Source organism: Oratosquilla oratoria, chromosome 21 (genome assembly GCF_046742065.1).
Source record: "Oratosquilla oratoria isolate Oo_2021 chromosome 21, ASM4674206v1, whole genome shotgun sequence".
Lineage (NCBI taxonomy): Eukaryota > Metazoa > Arthropoda > Malacostraca > Stomatopoda > Squillidae > Oratosquilla > Oratosquilla oratoria.
This window is the reverse complement of record NC_134797.1, coordinates 48948973-48968385: the sequence shown is the minus strand read 5'-3', so window position 1 is coordinate 48968385 and position 19413 is coordinate 48948973. Positions and strand designations below refer to the sequence as shown.

Genomic DNA, 19413 nt, shown 5'->3' with positions numbered 1-19413 from the left:
TGTAGCCAGTTTTAGAAACTTAGATACGGCTCTCGCTGACAGTAACCTCGACTCTGAGTTAAAAGAGCAAATAATCACTCATCTAAGTGACTTGAAATCGGAATTCGTCAGATACTTCCCAGATATAGACGACAAGCGTGAAGCATGGAAATTCATCAGGAATCCATTTCAATGTGAAGTAGCTGATGTAGCTGAAGAAGTCCAAGAAGAGTTCCTAGAGTTGAAGTTCGACTCCACAGCTAAAGAAGACTTCAAAGATATGGATTTGGAGACTTTCTGGGTCAAATACCTTCATGTTTACCCTTTGACCTCACACCAGGCTCTTCGGATTCTAACAATGTTTGGATCCACATATATGTGTGAAACGTCATTTTCCACGCTCGTTTCTATCAAGACTAAGTACAGAAACCGCCTCAACGTTGAAGGCGACTTGCGTTGTGCACTCTCGAGCATTCGACCGCATATTCTAGATCTGGTAGCTAAGAAGCAGTGCCAAATATCTCATTAATCATGTACCTATTCGAAAGTGTCAAATATCAAATTATTGCAATTTATACTTAATAAATGGACTAAAAAGACATTGCCGTTTCTATTCTATTTTTAAATTAGAGAATAATATTTACCTATATATGCAAGAGGGCGTGAAAAAAATAGTAGTTCGTAGGGGGGGGGGTGGTAATGAAAAGGTTAAGAACCACTGGCTTAGAAGGTGATATAGCCCAAGCTCAAACAATACATGAGTTCATATCTATGATAATTGGAAATCAAAGACATAGATTAATAGATTAAGATGGAACCATATATGAATTTGAGTCAAGGTACGTTAGGAAATTAGTGAATAGGAGACAGGACCCATTGAGCATTGCTCCTCTCCTGTAAACTACAATTAGATCAATACAATTAGGTAAATACACACACACACACAAAATCTAGCAATTCATAGACGAAAGAGTGGTGCATTACCTAGCTGTAAACTAACAGAAGGGGGGGTGATGGTGAGTGGTAGAACCGTGATGTAGCAAAGTGATTAAGTTTAGCAAGAAAAAAAAAAAAAAAAAAGGGGAAAATGGATAAAAAGGATGATAAACCAACATACACTGAGACAACCAAAAGGAGATTAGATATGAGTAAGTATGAAATGCCTTTGAGAGTGGTTAGAAAAAAATTGTAATATTGATAGTCCTAGATATGAAGATGAATTATTCCATGGATTCAGAACAGAAAGAGGTATGGACCTCAAAAACATACTAATAAACCAAGAAATATTTAAAATGAAAAAGGGAAATTGCTGAATGGAAAAGGGAACATAACCAATTATACAAAGTGACTGAATTGAGAAAGGAGAATCCATTATCAATTAGGGAAATAGAAGAAATGAAAAAGGAACTAGCTGTAGTAAAAATAATAATGAAAAGATGAAAAATGACGACACAAATATAAATGAAACTTTGTTGAGGGAAATTAAGGGAGCGTTGCCAGTGATCATTTGAAAAATTCTGGTACATGAGTGAATTTTAGGTAAACATTTCAAAAGAATCCCTATGATGGTGGCAACACTCATACAAAGTTATACAACTGTATTTCTTTTCTTTTCTTTTTTATACAGCATAAAATAGATCAAATATTGGCAACCTCTGACAACCCCATTGCATAAAAAATATTCCGTATATTGAAATAGTGTCAACATTTCTATAGCTGTTTTGTTTTTTGCTACAGAATTATGTTTATAGAGATATCTGGCAACTCCTCCCACCAGCATACCCCACAAAGACAGTGGACAGAGCACCAGTACTCTTGAAAAGGTCAAAGTAAGGTAACCTTGCTTCTGGCACTCTCACTGTACGCAACAATTTTGATTCCTCATCCTGTATCATTGCTGTGATCATGGAAAAATTAACAAGAAACAAGAAAGTAAAGTGGCAGAATATAGAGAGGGCCCGTGAGTGCCTGAAATAGAAACCAGAAGGAAAAAGAAGGAAAGGGGAGGAAAGCAACTCAGCTGCGCCCAGCACTCCACAAGCATTTACTAGCCATGCCCACCTTACACCTCCTCCACCCACACCACACCACTCACCCTCACCTCACACCTCATCAGCAAAGAAGAGGAAATTGGAGATTTGCTATACATCGAAACCATCAAACAAATGGTCGCAAAAATTTAAATCCCCCGTCCAGTAAAGGTTATGCTTTTGTTCTTTTTGTTGTAATATCTTCGGTTATTCTTTATAGATTTTGTCATTTTTGTTTCATTTGAAAGAAAACATCATGCTCTTTGTTTTCTACAGTAATAAATGAAAGAAATTTGAATGAAAAAAAATGCATTTATGAAACCTGAACTTTGCAGCATTTTTAATTATTCAGAGAAACAAATTAATAAAAAATCAGTAATATTAGTTTGAAAAAATGTATTCAATAAGATTTGTTCCCCAGACTCTAAGCTTTCATTTCATACAAGCTGAATGATGGTGGAAGGATTGTCCATCGAGTAATTAGAGCTTCACTAGAGCTCACTATATCTTCATTAAATATTCACTATGCCTTATATATACATGGGAGGAACACAATACCCTGAGGAATTGCACACTAATGTAAGGGGTATTTATACCTATATTGATTAAACACATATTTGAAGAAAAAAAATTCACCTACTCTATAAAGCGATGCGACACTCTAATTGAGAAGGTACTGATAGAGGCAGGCAAAGTTGGTGAAAATATAAAAAAAACTACCATGATGGAAATAAAAAACCAAATGAAAGACAAAGAAAACCAAAAAATACTATTGAAAGAAATAGTCAAACAGCAAAGGAACGAAAGTACAAAGGACACTATGATGGAATAAAGGAATAAAGAGATTGAGTAAGAGACACAATAGACAAAAATAAATGTATTGTAATCTATGGTATCAAAGAAAATCATGGACTAATGAGGTTCCAAAGGTAAAAATAGGAGAAGAATATAGTGACAGAAATACTAAAAGATATACAGGAGGGCCAAGGACTTGAAAAGGGAATAGAAATTTACAGGATGGGGAAATATTCTGAAGAGAAGAATAGACCTCTCAAAGTAAAACTTAATTCACAGAGGATAATGAAAGAAATATTAACAAATGCAGGAAGACTAGCAAAAAGTAATAACTACAAAAATTTACAGATAAAAAAGGAACCGAGTGATGAGGAAAAAAGAGAAAGAAAAAACACTAAAAGAGGAAGCTAAGGAAAAGAATGAGAAAAGAACGGAGAATGAAAGGAAGGAGTTTTTTTTGGAGAGTGAGGGATTTGAGACTGAGGAAATGGTACATAAGGGAAAAGGAAATGCAGGAGCAAGAAGAAAAGGCAGAAAAAGAACAAATTAAAGGTAACATATACCAACATAGACGGATTGATATCAGGAATAGAAAAATTGAATGACTATCTGGAACAAGAAAAACCAGGTATAATGGGGATTGTGGAGACAAAATTGAAAGGATCATTAACACCAAATAGTATAGGCCAAGGATTACATAATTGTTGGATCAGAAACAGAGAAACAAAGCAGGGTGGAGGAGTCATGTTGTTAACCAAGAAAGGCCTAAATGCGACAAAAATCACAGAAGGAGAGAACAACGTGGAGTTGATTATGATTAGATTTGAGGATAGTGATATGAAAAATAGAGGCATTTAACAAATATTTTTTCATGGCATTTGCAAACGAGAGGCTAGATATGGTACATGACTGCAACCCAATTTTCAGTGGAGGTGAAGGAAGTAGACTATCTACATCAGCATTAGTAAGATGAAAGTAGTCAAACAGATTGATAGACTTAAAGCTACAAAATTCCCATGTTCCAACAAGTTTCTCTGAGAGTGCTTAGTTAAATATGAAATATGTGACCAGTTAACAGAAATAGTTAATAAGTCACTGGTTTTGTGTCTATTGCCTGGGGCAGGCAATTGTTGTTCCTGTTTTCAAAAAGGGAGATAAATCATCTATATGAAACTACAGGCCAATTAGTTTGACATCAGTTACAGGTAAAATGCTTGAATCAATAATAGTTAACAGAATCAGAGATTACATTGTGAGTTCTCCAAGGGTAAGTCATGTGTAACTAATCTATCTTTTTACACCAATGTCTACAAGGCATTAGATAACAATGATAGTTACAATGTTATTTACTTTGACTTTAGCTAAGCCTACACTAGACAGTTCCATGCCCCACCAGAGACTACTAAATAAAGTCAAAGCGCATGGCATAGGAGGAAAAATATTTGAATGGATTAAAGCTAGGATAGTGACAGAAAACAGCAGGTCACCATAAACAGTGTAATATCCAAACAGGGGAATGTTTCTAATGGAGTTCCCCAAGGCTTGGTTTTTGGGTCACTTACTGTTCATTATGTATATGAATCATCTGGACAATGGGATCAGTGGTGATGTTAGTAAGTTTGTGGACATTAAAATAGGACACCTAATTAGGTCAAGAGAAGACACCAAGATTCTGCAGAAGAATCTTAACAAATTGTTCATATGGTTGGTGAAATGGGAAATGGACTTCAATACCTCAAAGTGCAGCATGTTAAATGTAGATTTACAAAACCCAGAACGCAGGTATAGATTAGATCAAATTTTTTCTAGAGAAAACTAAGTGCAAGAGAGACTTACGAGTTCTAGTGAGTTTTGATGTTAAATCCAGGAAACAGTGCATTAGTGCCAGGAATACAGCTAACAGAGCAATAGGTTCATTGTTAGGACAGTGATGAATAAAAGTGTAGAAGTAATTATCAAACTCTATCTGGCATTAGTCAAGACCCATGTATGAGCAAGGCTTACAAAAATTTTCTGCTACCTATTTTCTTGTCTGGTTCTACAATCCTGGGCCTCCTGGCACTACTTTTGGGTGCTTTCTTCTTCGGCGCATCCACAGGGTTGATGTTTTTTATCCAAACACGCACGCTTATGCTTGGTCTGGGAAGACAGGACTAGGAATCCTTTGTGACAAACCTACAACTGAGATTCTTACTTTAAGGCCAAATACGACAACTATTTTCTAGTTATTTCCATTATCCATTACAATTGCCAAGAAGGTCAACTTTGACTTGTTCAGTCATTTCCTGATCATCTTTTGATGTCTGGCATTGAATTGTGAGCTCAAACATATATGGCTGGACATATAATGAACAAACTCCACTATCCAACTCCTTTTCTGCAGATTCAATTCAATTCTTCAACATTTTTCAATAGAAACTGTGATTGTGTACACAATAAACAACTCTAAGGTGCTATCATCTAGATACAATGCTGGGCATGTCTCAGGGATCTTTGGAAATCTCTTAAAATCTGCTCTTATACACATGTATTTTAATCAAAATATGACTATTACGATGGTGGAATCGACTGGAATAGTTTACAAAACCATTTCTAAAAGGGAGTGGATTGTTTTGAAAAATTATTTTGTCTATTGCATTCTGCCTTTAAGGTAGTGATTCATGCTGTCTGGATAACAATTCTATGTGCTCCACTCATATTAGACAATGCAACACTCAGCCAATTTCCCCTACCAGACCAGCTGGATGAGGTCCCAACAATAGCCAATGATGTGTATCTTCTCTCAGAGGTGTATACTGAGTGTGCATAAGGTGACAAAGTCACATCAGGACTCATCTGGGTCAAGAGTTATGCACTATACCCAGCATGACTGGTCAAACATTGTGAACAATGAGCTGAGACTGTTTAACTGTCACAGTAAATTTTCTATGGAGTGTGGATACTTGCTGTAGGGTGTGCATCTTGTTATTCCCTCACAGTCATAGTGTAGTTATACATCTGCACAATGGATATACAAGGTGCAGTACAATTAGGAATTTAGCAAGACTGCTGGTATAGTGGCCTCTACTTGACCAAGATATTAAAGAAGGTGTTCAAGTGTGTGACATTTGTCATCAGAAATGCTACAGTGTCTATGCCATACTCATTATGAACTTCTCCAAAAGGCCCTTGGAAGTATGTTCATCTAGAATTTGCTGGTCTAATTGAGAAATTAACAGTAAGATGCTCTTAGTTGTAGTGGATGGTTATACTGAGTATTCTGAAATGTATATAGCACAGCTGCCAGAAATCATTGTGTCTAATACTGTTGTTATACAAATTGAGAGTCTAAGTTCCTGTCTACCAACAGAGTCAAGCAGCAGTTTTTACTCATCACCAAATGGGCTGGCAGAGTCCATGGTCAAGACCATGAAAGTGGGGTTGATGAACTAGTGATTGGTAACACTGCACATAAAATTTACAAAGTGGCTTTACATATACAGAAACACCACCCAGGACCATTAGATGAATTCTGGCAGAACTTCTCTACAGGCACAAACCCTGCACTCACTTGAGTTTTGACTGATCTGTCTATGCCTGTGATGTTACTGCAACATGTATGCAAGAGGCAACACTACCATTTGGGAGAGGATAGAGAACTGCTGGAGGAATCAACCTCTCATTGAGGACCTGGATGCCACCTTGATGAAAGGTAACACCACACTCCTATCTCTGCAAGGAAATGCTGCCCTGAAGGCCAGTGCCTAGCCTCCAGAGCCCAGACACTATTTTCTCTCTCACTTCCTACCAACATATCTTTTCTTCTGTTTTTCACATATGGTGGACAGAATTCTGGGACCTGCTCTCCCACACTTTCTCCAAGCAAGAGACATAGGTTGTCACCATACCTCAAAAAGATATAAAATAGAGAGAATGCAAAGGGTAGCAACCAAGATAATCCTAAGTCTAAACCCATATTGGAAGAGATACAGTAGAGGCAACATGATGATAATATTTAGATCAGAGAAAGGTATAAAAAATAGTGAGAGGATTTCCTGGTATGGCAGGCAGGGGAAACAGTTGTCCTATTGCTTTCATGTATCCCAGTATCACTTGCACACATGGTTAGATTATCAGTAATTAAATTGGCTCCCTCACTGGTCACCCACCAGTGAGGAGGGTGTGTTAAACACCCAGATGGAGGAAAAAAAACAAACATTAGAAAGGTAGACGAGCTCCTGAGTTAATGGCCCTTCAACTCCATTATGGGTCACAAACTCACATGTTGGCTATGTATGGCATCCCTGCAGGATCTGGAGATGGGGATCCTGGAGACTGAGTGATATCCCAGTGCTATGGTTGTACTGAAATGTGCCCTGAAGGACTAACAACATGCCCATTTGGCCCTCTATTCTGGCCAAAAATAGGTGGCCTTTCTTAGCTCATTGAAGCAAATCAGCTGGGCTGCCTAACTTGAACCTCTGAATTAGGCATGCCCTGAGTCAAGCAGCTACCATCTGGGCCATTACTACATAGTTTGTGGCTGTTTTCCCTAGTGCCAAGACTGGCTGGGTGTATTTACCTAGTTGTATTTTGCAGAAGAGCTATGCTCGTAGGGACCTGCAGTTGTATCTTTCCGCATTCAGAGCTTTCTTAAAGTCATGTATAGTTTTAGCATTGACTGTTTTCTCTTTCAATTTATTCCATGTATCTATCACTATGTGGAAAGCTATTCTTTTTCAGATCTCTTCTGTAACTGTCCTTAAGTTTCTTCTTGTGTCCCCTTGTATTTCTACTGTCCCATTTAAGTAGATCATCCCTTTCAAGGATTTCCATCCCTTTCATAATTATATATATGGATATCAAATCACCTATTTCTCTTCTTTGCTCCAGAGTTAATAAGTTTAGTTTGTCCAATCTTTGTTCATATGTCAACATATTGAGTGTTGGTGCTATCTTTGTTAGTGCTCTTTGGATTCTTTCTAATTTCTTTATGTTTTTTTTTTTTTTTTTGTACATATTCTCCTATGACCCTTGGGACTGTTGAGCTTGTGTATCCAAATCCTGGTCTCCTTTTGCTGGGCTTGGTAGTGGGTGTGAATGTGGGAGAGCAAATCTTAGATATATATGAATGACATCCATAAATGGCACTTATAATGATGGTGAGGAGGGAGGCTTGGAACCTGTCCTAGTCAAAACCACCAAGTCTGCTGTGCAGGTGGCCAAGGTGTTGCAAATGAGGCATAAACACATTGAGCCAGGACTGAGCTGAACCTAAAACTTAGGAAGCATTGATTGGATATAGTGGCTCTCTCAGAAGTGAGAAGATCAGGTAATGGTAAAACCACTAGTAGGGATTACATCTTCTTCTGGTTGGGCCACACCAATGGGGCCCTCACTGTGGGAATAGCTGTAGGCATATCTGACTACGGCATGCCATTATAAAAGTTATTCTGATTGATGAGTAAATGATGTTGGTGAAGTTGAAGCACACCTTGAGCTTCATCTCTCTTATTGTGGTGTATACTTTTATTGAAGCATATGAACTTGAAAAGAAGATGTTCTATGCCAGGTTTGACTCTATAGTGGACTAGTACCCACCATGAGACACACTTGTTGTTTTGGGTGACTTCAATGCAGTTATTGGTTCTGATAGAGCTGGCTATGAAATATGGATTGGCCCCAATGGACCAATTTTCTCCTGAACTTTGCAAAGTCCAGAGGGCTGAGAATTGCTTGTTATATTCTAGTTAATATAAAGCTGTCAGATTTATGTTTCATTTAATTCCACGGTGAAAATTACTTAACAACTACCAGTATTTGGTACTTTGTGTATACAGCTAGATTGAGAAGTATCATAATACATATTATTTTCAATGGAGTTTATAATTTCCTGGAAGTTGACTATAGCCAGTCCAACCATATGGAGTATTGGCAAAATTTACACTAATTTTGCAAATAAAATTATTTCATTGATGCATACATATAATCTAAATGTTTTCCTACAATTTTCTAAATAAATTCTTCTATACTAATCACTGGAAAAATAGAAACTGCTGTCAAATGTGTAAAATTCAATATTCAATTTGTATCTAGATACTTAAATAGGTCTTTTTTTTCTCAATTTTCTCCTACAGCGTAGTTGACTGAACAAGATATATCCTGTATTATCTGGCTTATCCGGTTGGATAATAAATATTGAGTCGAGTACCGGATAACTCCATTATCTGTCCTGGATATCCAGCCAGATTATTTATCCGGTGCACCCTTAGCTATGAGGGGCTGACATTTGGTCTTTGGACTTTGCCAAAGACCAATAAACTTCAACTGTGTTTCCTCCATGTTTTCATACAGAGATGACAATAAGCAACTGCTCCCCTTCTACAACAACTTATCCTTTTAGGGTAATAACTGCACAAGTTTTATGCAGTCAATATTATAGGGACTTTACCAACAGCTCTATGGACCAGAGTCACACAGCATTCTCTCATGATTGGGCACTCAAAAAAAAAATAAATAAATAAAATAAACAAATAAATAAATAAAAATAAATAAAAATAAAAAATCCCTTTAAACATTATCCATCCCTTCATTCTGCTACCCTCCTTAACCTCTTCAATACAAGTCAAATTCTCGCAGGCAGCATCAGCTGCCTGATGTATGATGATGCACCATAATACTTGCATTATTAAATATAAAGTTACAGGTGTCTTACTCATTCTCTTTCACTCTGAGTAATAATAAACACAGAAAACATGATCAAGCCAGTTCACTGAATATGGGGGTTACTCAGCAACAACTACAAAATAAATATAATCAAGACACCAATGCCGGCATCCTCATGTTCCCAGTCATGCCTCATGACACCTAGATAGTCATCATATGGAAGGGAATCTCTCCTACACCATCTCTATGATTCAATCTCTTCAGTGCAAAATTGCTCCAAAAGATAGAAATGATAGTTATTGTCAATGAAGTACCAAGATCCAATGACAACTGTAAACTATTGACAGAAAAAGTTCCATACTAATACAATACAGAGAAGAAGTCCAATATTTCTTCCAAGAGAAATCTAAAGGATGGTCTAATGACTATTGTCAACTGATGAGTTGTAAGTTTCCAGTCAGTGAAACTTGAGGCAACAATTATTATTATTAATAAAGCTTCTGATTGAGGATTACTGACAAAGTAAAACAACATAGTAATGATAAACAAAAATACATTCTAACTTTAACACCAAAACAAGTAATGTGTATAAAAAAGGATGCACTTACCTATTGGACAAATGATAAACCTTTTCTGATCGCCTCTGAACTTGGCTCTTGAGGTGAATAAGTTCCCATAAGAAATGATTGTCCATATCCTTCATTGTGGAAGCACGAACCTGTACCTCTGTCACAGGAATCAGGACCTGGTACCGGATGATCTCCACCTCTGAGGAACTGTTTTTGCCTGGTGCGCCCTGCGGAGGATTGGAGAACTGGTGATGAAAAAGGAAAGGAAAAATTGTAGTTTAGCACTGACATAATATAACAATAAACATTTATTTATAATCTTTATCAAGAACCGACTTACACTACACATTCCTCAGAACAGGAAGATATATCAGTCGACATGTATTACAGTACTCATATTCAAGAATACTTTCATTTAAACTGGAAAATATAAGACACATACATACATATCAACTTACTGAACGCACACACGCACACTGATAAGACCAAGATTGGAGTGCGCTGCAACACTATGGACACCCAGTGCAAAAAAGAATATAAAGAAAATAGAAAGAATCCAAAGAGCAATGATAAAGATGGCCCCAACACTTTCAAAACTGACATATGAGCAAAGATTGTCTAAATTGGAACTACCATCCCTAGAACAAAGAAGAGAAAGAGGTAATCTGTTGGCCATTTACAGAATTATGAAAGGCAAGGAAGTCCTTGATAGAGAAGACTTATTAAATTGGGATAGAAGAAAAACAAGGGAACATGAAAAGAAACTCAAAAAGGACAGTTATAGAAGAGATCTAAAAAAAAATAAAAGCTTTCCATACAGAGTAGTGGATGTCTGGGACAAATTGGACAAAACAACAGTGTGTGCAAACACCATACATGAATTTAAGAACAAACTAGGTGTTGCGAGATACAAAGACAGGTCACCACGAGCATAGCTCCCCTTCCTGTATAATACAACTAGGTAAATACACATACATCCTAGCAGATAAACCAAATGAGGAATGACTAAAAGTACCGGGTCTGCCAACTTTGAAGGATCGAAAAGAGGTGATATAATTAGTGTTCAGGTCACTAATGGGGATAGATTGCACTGACAGAAGAGATCTCTTGATTAAAGATGGGAGGACTTTAAGAGGTCATGGAAGTAAATTAAGAAAGACCATATGTCTAAAGGATGTGAAGAAATACAGTTTTCCATATAGAGGCATAAATATCTGGAATAGTTTAGAGGGTGATATAGCCCAAGCTCAAACATTACATGAATTCAAATCTAATTATGATAACTGGAAATCAAGGAAATAGATCAAGTTGGAACTGTACATGAACTTGAGTCTAGGTACATTAGAAAATTTGAGAATAGGAGATGAATTGAAGCACATTGGAGGACTAAGAGGTGAACTGCTTAAATGGATAAAAGACCTTCTGAAGGGCAGGTACAGCACAGTAGTAAAGGATAGGATGTTAGTATGGAGAGCAATGACCAGTGGAGTTACACAGTATTTGGTGTTAAGCTCTTCAATACAAGTCAAATTCTCATGTGCAGCATCAGATGCCTCATTTACAATGATGCATCACAATACTTGCATTTATAATATAAAGTCACAGCTGTATTACTTGTTCTCTTTCACTCTGAGTAATAATAAACACAGAAAACATGATCAAGCTAGTTCACAGAATTCGGGGGTTACTCAGCAACATCCTCATATACCCACTCACATCTCATGATGCCTACATAGGTATCATCATGTGGAAGAGCATAATCCCTATGTCAATAACTTGATGGAAAGTAAAATAAGCTATGCCAACATGATGGGTCATCCCTGCATTTTGCCCATCACCCTGGGTTAGTAGCAATGTGGCAAGACAAGCACATCTACAGCAAGGCCACTTCATTTAATTGGTGACACCCACTCTCTGTCCCCTTATGTAGTGACATTGAAGATGGGGAGAAATCCTTTGGGGCTGCATCAAAATATCATGTACACATATCTACTCCCTTTACCCCCACTCCCCACCCCATCCATTCCTTTCCATGCATCACAGTATCATCTGTACACAGCCATTCTCTACTCATCCCTATCTTCTGCTTTCTCCCTTCCTCACTCAACAGACATTCCCATATTGCCCAATGCCCCTTTTACTCCATCCATCCATCTAATCCTTGGTCATCCCCTCATGACTCCATCCACTTCTGCCTTCCATATTTTCTAATCTTTCTTCACTCATTCTTTCCATATGTCTAAACCATCCCAGTACTCCTTCATCAACCCTAACTCCCATCTCCTTTTCCACCCCTGCTCTCCTCACCTCATCATTTCTTACTTTACCCAACCTTGTAACCCCTATCATACTTTTCAAACATTTCATCTCAAACACATTTAAAATTTTACTTTATTACGTTCCATGTCTGCCCCATACAGTGCCATTGCCAAAATTATCCCTTCATACAATCTCCTCTTAGCATTCATTCCCAAATGTCTATTTCTCATTAAATTTTTTGACCTCCCAAGGCACTTACTTTTCTCTACAATTTACATTCCCCTTCACTCCTCCCTTTTCTGTCACATGCAACCCCAACTAACTAAAACTATCCACTTCCTCTGCTTTAATACTCACTTTCAAATTGTTACCATCCTCTCCCCTTGTACATAAATACCTTACTTTTACCCATATTTACCTTCAACTTTCTCCTCTTGCACACCTTCCCAAATTACATCACTAACTTCCTAAATACCCCCTCTGATCCTGTCACTAGTGCAGTCTTGTCAGCAAACAACAACTGGCTTGTCTCCCACTTTTCTCCATTTTCTTTAACCATCTCCAGTCCCCTGCCCATTATCCTTGCATTTACCACCTTGCACCACCCCTTCCATGTACAGTACATATTGAACAGCCATGGTGACATGACACATCCCTGGTGGTCCTACTTTTACCTCAAACCACTCACTCTCTCCATTTCTAATTCTAACACAGGCTTTACTACTCTCATAAAAACTCCTGACTACCCTTAACAGCTTTCCTCCAATCCCATATATCTGCAAAACCTTCCACAATGTCTTCCTGTCTACCCTGTCATAAACCTTATCCAAATCCATAAAGGCCCAAAAAACATCCTTACACTTTGCTAAAGCTTTTTCATATATTTGTCTTGCCACAAAAATTTGATCCACACAACCCCTACCTTTCCTAAACCCACACTGTTCTACACCAATTACTTCCTCTATTACTCTCCTAATCTTCTCAATCAAAACCATCCCATAAGCCTTCCCAACTACACTCAACAAACTGATCCCTCTGAAACTTCTACTCACATATGTCCCCTTTTCCCTTGTACAGCATAATTATATAGGCACTCCTCCAGGCCTCCAGTTCTCTTCTCTCCTTTAGACAAACATTAAACAACCTCATCAGCTGTACCTCCCTTTTTCAGACATTCCACATAACACCCATCTAATCCAGGTGCCTTACTTGCTCTCATCTTTCACCTCATCTTTTCTTATTTCTCTTCCATTTTCCTTATCCATCACTGTCATTTTCTTAGTGCCTCCCACTGCAACTACCATTCCCTCCCTATTGTTCTCTACATTTAGCAACTCCCTAAAATACTCTACCCATCTTCCTCTTACTGATGCCTCTTCTGTTATCATCTCTCCATCTGCACCTTATACCTTTTCTTCTCTACTTGATTCACCTTCTTCCTCTCTTAACTTCTTTACAAAACATTTTTTATTACTTTCAAAATTTTGTCATACACTTCTCCCATTTTACATCTGCTCTCCTTTTTGCCTCCTTTATCTTATGCTTACTCTATTTTTCTTTGTACCTTTCATATATTTCTCTCATCCTATATTGCAACTAATCTGTGAATGATTGTTTCTTCTCTTCTACAACCTTCTTTGCTTTATCATCCCACCACTCACTACCCTTCCTTCTATTCCCTCCCATCCTCCTTGTTCCACACACCATCTTTGCACACCTTACTACACCCTCCTTGAAACACTCCCATTCCTCCTCCACTCCTACCTCTATTCTATCCTTCACCTACTCCCACTCTTCTCTCAACTTCTTGTAATCCTTCTCCTATTCCTTCTCATTTAAGCAGTTTACTTTAAGCACCTCTTTACCTTCTGTCCTTTTCCTCCTCCATCATCTATCTTCCACTCTCAATTTACCTTCCACCAAAAAATGATCTGATATTTTCCCACTCTCTCCCCTAAGAACATGTACATCCAAAGCTCTTCCTTCTCTTCTTCTGAATACCACTATATAGCCAATTAAAGCCCTATCAACCACCCTTCCTTCTACCACTCTTTCCCATATATACATATGTTCGACTTTCTACCTAAACACTGTGTTAACTATCATCAATTCTCTTTTTTAAACACATCTCCACCATCAAGTCTCCATTACAATTTTTTCCTGGCACTCCACATTTCCCAACCACTCCATCTATTGGTTCATCTACTCTAGCACCAAGATCTCCCAATACTACTACATTGACAGTTCTCTCTAAATCCTCTATGCACTCATTTAAATCTATCCAAAAGTCTCACTTTCCTCTACACTATTCTCACTACAAAGACCCATATTTCCCTTCCCAATTTCATCTTCATCCACATTAATCCTGAAGAAACCTCCTTCCACTCCATACACTTACTTATCTCTTCACTTACTAGTATAGCCACCCCTTCCCTTCCTCATCCTCTCATCACGCCCAACACCTTCCCTACTACACTTCCAAAATCAATCTCACCCTTCCCTTTCAACTTTTTTTTACTCAATGGCAACATATCCATCTTTCTTCTCACAAACATACTGCTTATCTCTTCCCTTTTACTCTCATCTGTACATCACACATGCACATTAAAAGTCCCAGACCTTAGAGATTTGGTTGGAAAACTCCTCCCAGACCATTTTATGCCTTGAACTTTTTTAGGAATTTATCCTTTCAAGCTACAGAGAGTAGCATGCCTAGTCCTCTCCTCCATCCCATTTTAGTCATCTTTTATGACCCATATGGGAACACACAATGAAGATAAAGTGAGAGAAAAAAAAAAAAAAAAAAAAAAAAAAAAAAATAACAACATAAAAGTGATATTGAAATAGGGGAGGGTAGGGCCAAGATAAAACATACATACATATACCAAAGGCTTTTTCCCCCCTATATGGGAGGTAGCCAAAAAACAAAGGCATAAATACCACTCCCACCCATTCCATCCCTATCACACTCCACTCCCCTCCACCCTCTTCCCTTCCTCTTATCTAGGCACCTCCTGGGTGAAGGGTTCATCCCTGAATCTTGTCCACTGCCCTGGGTCAGAAGCAGTGTTGCAAGACACAAGATAATAAATATTGTATATCCTCAAGTAATACATTTTCTTTAAAAGTCAGCCCTAGTTTCTGATGTAATTTATTGTAGTTTTTATCATTATTGTGCTCTGTGTTCCTTGTGAATGTAATTTCTAAAATACCATATGTAACATGCATATATATATTTTTTAAATAGTGCAATATTGTAACAATAGATGGCACTTGTGATGCAAAAATACATTTACTTACCAATACACCATGATGTACTGACTATTTCTATATACCAAGAGCTTTTTCTCCCTTAAAAGGGAGGTAGGCAAGTCAAAGGCACATACCTACTCCTACCCATTCCACTACCCACCACCATCCTTTCATCTCTCTCATCTTAGCTCCTCATGGATGACAGGTCATCCCTGTATCTCACACACTGCCCTGGGTCAGAAGCAATGTAGTAAGACACAATACATCCACAGCAAAAGAAGATGGGGAGAAAATTCCTTCAGGCTACATCAAAATATCATTTATACATAAGCACACACACCCCATCCCTACCCTTCCCTTCCTTGCATAACAGTATCATCTACACACAGCCACTCTCCACTCATCCCTATCTCCTGCCTTCTCCCTTCCTTGTTCAACAGACATTCTTCTCTCAACATCCCATTCACCCCATCCATCCATCCATCTTATCCTCAGTCATCCCCATAAGTTCACTCCCTCCACCTCTGTTTTCCACACCTATTTTACTAATCTTTCTTCACTCATTTGTAAAGTGTGATGTTCTTATGACAATCATTTAAATTTTCAAGTACCAGTTATTTATGGATAAACTACAGAAATGGGCTGTATATTTGGTAAGACTGTTAATAAGAAGAAAGGAGTTACTGTTATAATAAATCTGGTTCACATAAGTCTCCAAAGAGCTTTGAGGTATAGCATTCTGGGGTGAGCTCAACCTAGTTCCCTACCTCAAGCCCTGTATTTTCAGTGCTATGGACACTGTTGTTTTTAGACAAATAATTAATCAATAACTATTTTTTCTTTTGTTCTTCATTATTCTATAGTGATCTGGCTCATAACTGTTTATTCTTACTCATTCCAATCATGAATTTCATCCCTTAGAAAACAGCACTAGGTATGAGTCACCACTCTAGTTTCAGCTTAAACACAAACAACTTACAAACACTGCAGAATGGAGCACTAAATGCAATTACAGGATGCACCAAAATTACCCCTATAATACACCTGCATACAGAAACCAAAATCCTCCTAACAGAACATCAAATGAAAATGACAGGAATACAATTGTATTCCAGAGCCTTTGACAATGTACCCCTCACATTACATTTCACAAGCACCACTAACAGAATACAATTAAAAACTACACCAGCAGCATTCTGCCAAATATATACCACAACCAGCTACTTAAGCTATACAAAATCTCCACACAGAAACACATTCACAACCAGATAACTAAACAAGGCCTTCAAGAAAGACCACCTAACTCAATAATCCAACAACAATTCCCAGATATAAGTCCCACAGAGAAAACCCTCATATACCATACAAGAGCCACATTAACACACCTGCACTCAGGTCATCTGTCATTGTGACAGTATCAATATAGAATAGGCCTGACCATAGATTCAAACTGCCTCAGATGCAACTACCACATAGAGGATACATAACATCTTATACGCCAATGCCCCATGCTGACTATCGACAGACATATACAATAACTCTTCTCTAAGTGACTTATGGTCCCACCTGGTGACTGTTGCCAGTTTCCTGGGGGCTGCAGGTCTTCTGCAAGAGACACCAGGGGGCAACAGATTGAACTGATTGACTATGCTTTTACAGTGATGTTGAGAGGGAAATTACAGGTATTAAAAAAAATCTACTTAAGCACTGTACTGAAAGATTGACTTAATATCCACAGACTCATGACTGTGGACAGATATGCAAACCACTGGGCAACAAATCAGTGTTATCATAATATATACAAATACAAATTAAATTTACTGACTTGATACAGTTCAAAAAATAATTCTGGTCTAAATATAATTATCTAACTACACAGTGAAAACACAACCACAACAACTTACCATGAGCTTCTTCTTTTGCCTTAGTCTCTCTTTACATAGAAAGACAACAGCTGTTTTGAATACGAAGCACATTGCATGGAGTTCGAGACCTTTCTTGATTTTCCCCAGGAAGTCTGATATGTTGAGCCATTCCACCCCACCATAGTAAAGCAGATCACCAGGAGACAAGTCGATCGGCTGGGGGTAGGGTGAGTCAGGCTATTGGTTTTGGATAGATTTATAGCAAGTATGAGTAACATGTCATAAAAAAGCATATAAAGAAAGGGGATTAGGAAGTTTATGGACTGGCTGAATAAAAGGAAATCATAAGAAATTGGGAACAAGGCAATCATGAGAAACTAAGCATAATATCACATAATGTAAAATTGGTATAGAGACAAAATTTAAGAAAGGGGGAAGTGCAACTAAGTTGAAATAGAAAATAAAGTAATTTATTATTAATGATGCAAAAGCCTTCTAGTAAGAAACACTGGACAACTGCAGAAAAAAAAAATAATAATAATAAAAAAAAACTTTTTTGTATTGAAATATGTTCATAAATGTAGGAAAGCTATAAAAATTAAATCAATAAAATCTGTTTAGATATGTAGAAAAATTATAGAGACTAAAATTGGGTTAGTCATGATAAGGATATAGGATGAATGAAAAAGTGTGGATTTGTTAAGGAAATACAGTAAACAAATGAGGGATAAAGTGACTAAGCTTGGTAAGGACCTGTAATGGGAAATAGAAGCTGGTGAGGATATGTATTGAGAAACCATTTAAAGATACTCCAAGGGAAGTGGAAGGGTACATATTTCAGCAGATAATGAAAATATTAATAAGCCAAACTTAATTTGCATGACATAATGAGATATTACTCAAATAAATATTTGTAACCACAAACATACTCATATTATGCACATGTTGCAACTAAATATCCCTGCATATGGTAAAAGCAAACTATTGAAAGGATATTTACATGAACATCATAAATACCTAAAACTAAACTTAATAGCATAATACAAACTAGGGCCATAAAGTATAACATACAAGGCAACCAAAGCAATATCACAAAAAAAAATGCAATATAACATATCCTGAAACAAATGAGCACAGAACAATTCAACAGCCAAAGCAATCATCTGATCCGCTAATCTGATCTAACAAAAATTAACCAAAATTATCAGACAATGAAGCATAAAGAATAAGAAAGTCAACTAAGCTGTGAGTAAATCAAATGAAGCTGGTACTGTACTGTACACTAAAAGATAACTAAAGAAAAAATAGGACTACCAAACTAAGATGACTGGTAAGCATACCATGGGAGATTAACTATATTTGAGCATGAATATTATCTATCTATATTCCCAGAGCTTTTTCCACCTTACAAGGGAGGTAGCCAAGTCAAAGGCACATACCTACTTTCACCCATTCCACCACCCTTTCTCTCATTCATCTTAGCTCCTCATGGATGACAGGTCATCCCTGTATCCTACCCACTGCCCTAGATCAAAAGCAATGTAGCAAGACACAATAGATCCACACCAATACCATTTCATTTAATCTATTACAAATTATAGACGACATGAATACTTGTGAATACATATTATGGTTCCTTCTCAAAAGAAGAAGGAAAAAAAGAGAGAGAGACTCTATGAAGGAAGATCTAAAATAAAAAATGTATAAAAAAGATTATAAAACCAAAATGTTTCTACACAACTTCTTGTAAAAATAAAATCCCAAGTCTCTGCTCCATACAGTGACATTAACACAATCACTCCTTCATACAGTAGTCTATTGTTTACATCCACTCTCCCAGATTATTTTTCATAATGCTTTTCATTCCCATACGACACTTAATTGCTTTCCTCACTACAGTATACAGTTCATATCCACCCCCAACTCCTCCATTTCCTGCTTCATGTGACCTTGAATATTTTAAATTCTTCACTTCCTCTAGCCTATCTCCTTTAAAACTCAACTCTAACTCACTGTCCT

The 19413-nt window shown here is 37.4% G+C and overlaps 1 protein-coding gene across 8 annotated transcripts in view; it reads right to left on the bottom strand.

The window, feature by feature from the left end:
* The window catches only part of sif (guanine nucleotide exchange factor still life), a 544491-nt gene that overhangs the window by 111918 nt on the left and 413160 nt on the right, over positions 1-19413 (bottom strand). For 7 of the 8 annotated variants that reach the window (XM_076204845.1, XM_076204847.1, XM_076204850.1 and 4 more), the window contains 2 exons: positions 17434-17631; positions 10058-10263 (listed from right to left, as the gene is read on the bottom strand). In XM_076204845.1, coding sequence (XP_076060960.1) covers positions 10058-10263; positions 17434-17631 — 404 coding nt within the window. The remainder of the gene's footprint in view (positions 1-10057; positions 10264-17433; positions 17632-19413) is intronic. The other variant, XM_076204849.1, reaches the window with a different exon arrangement.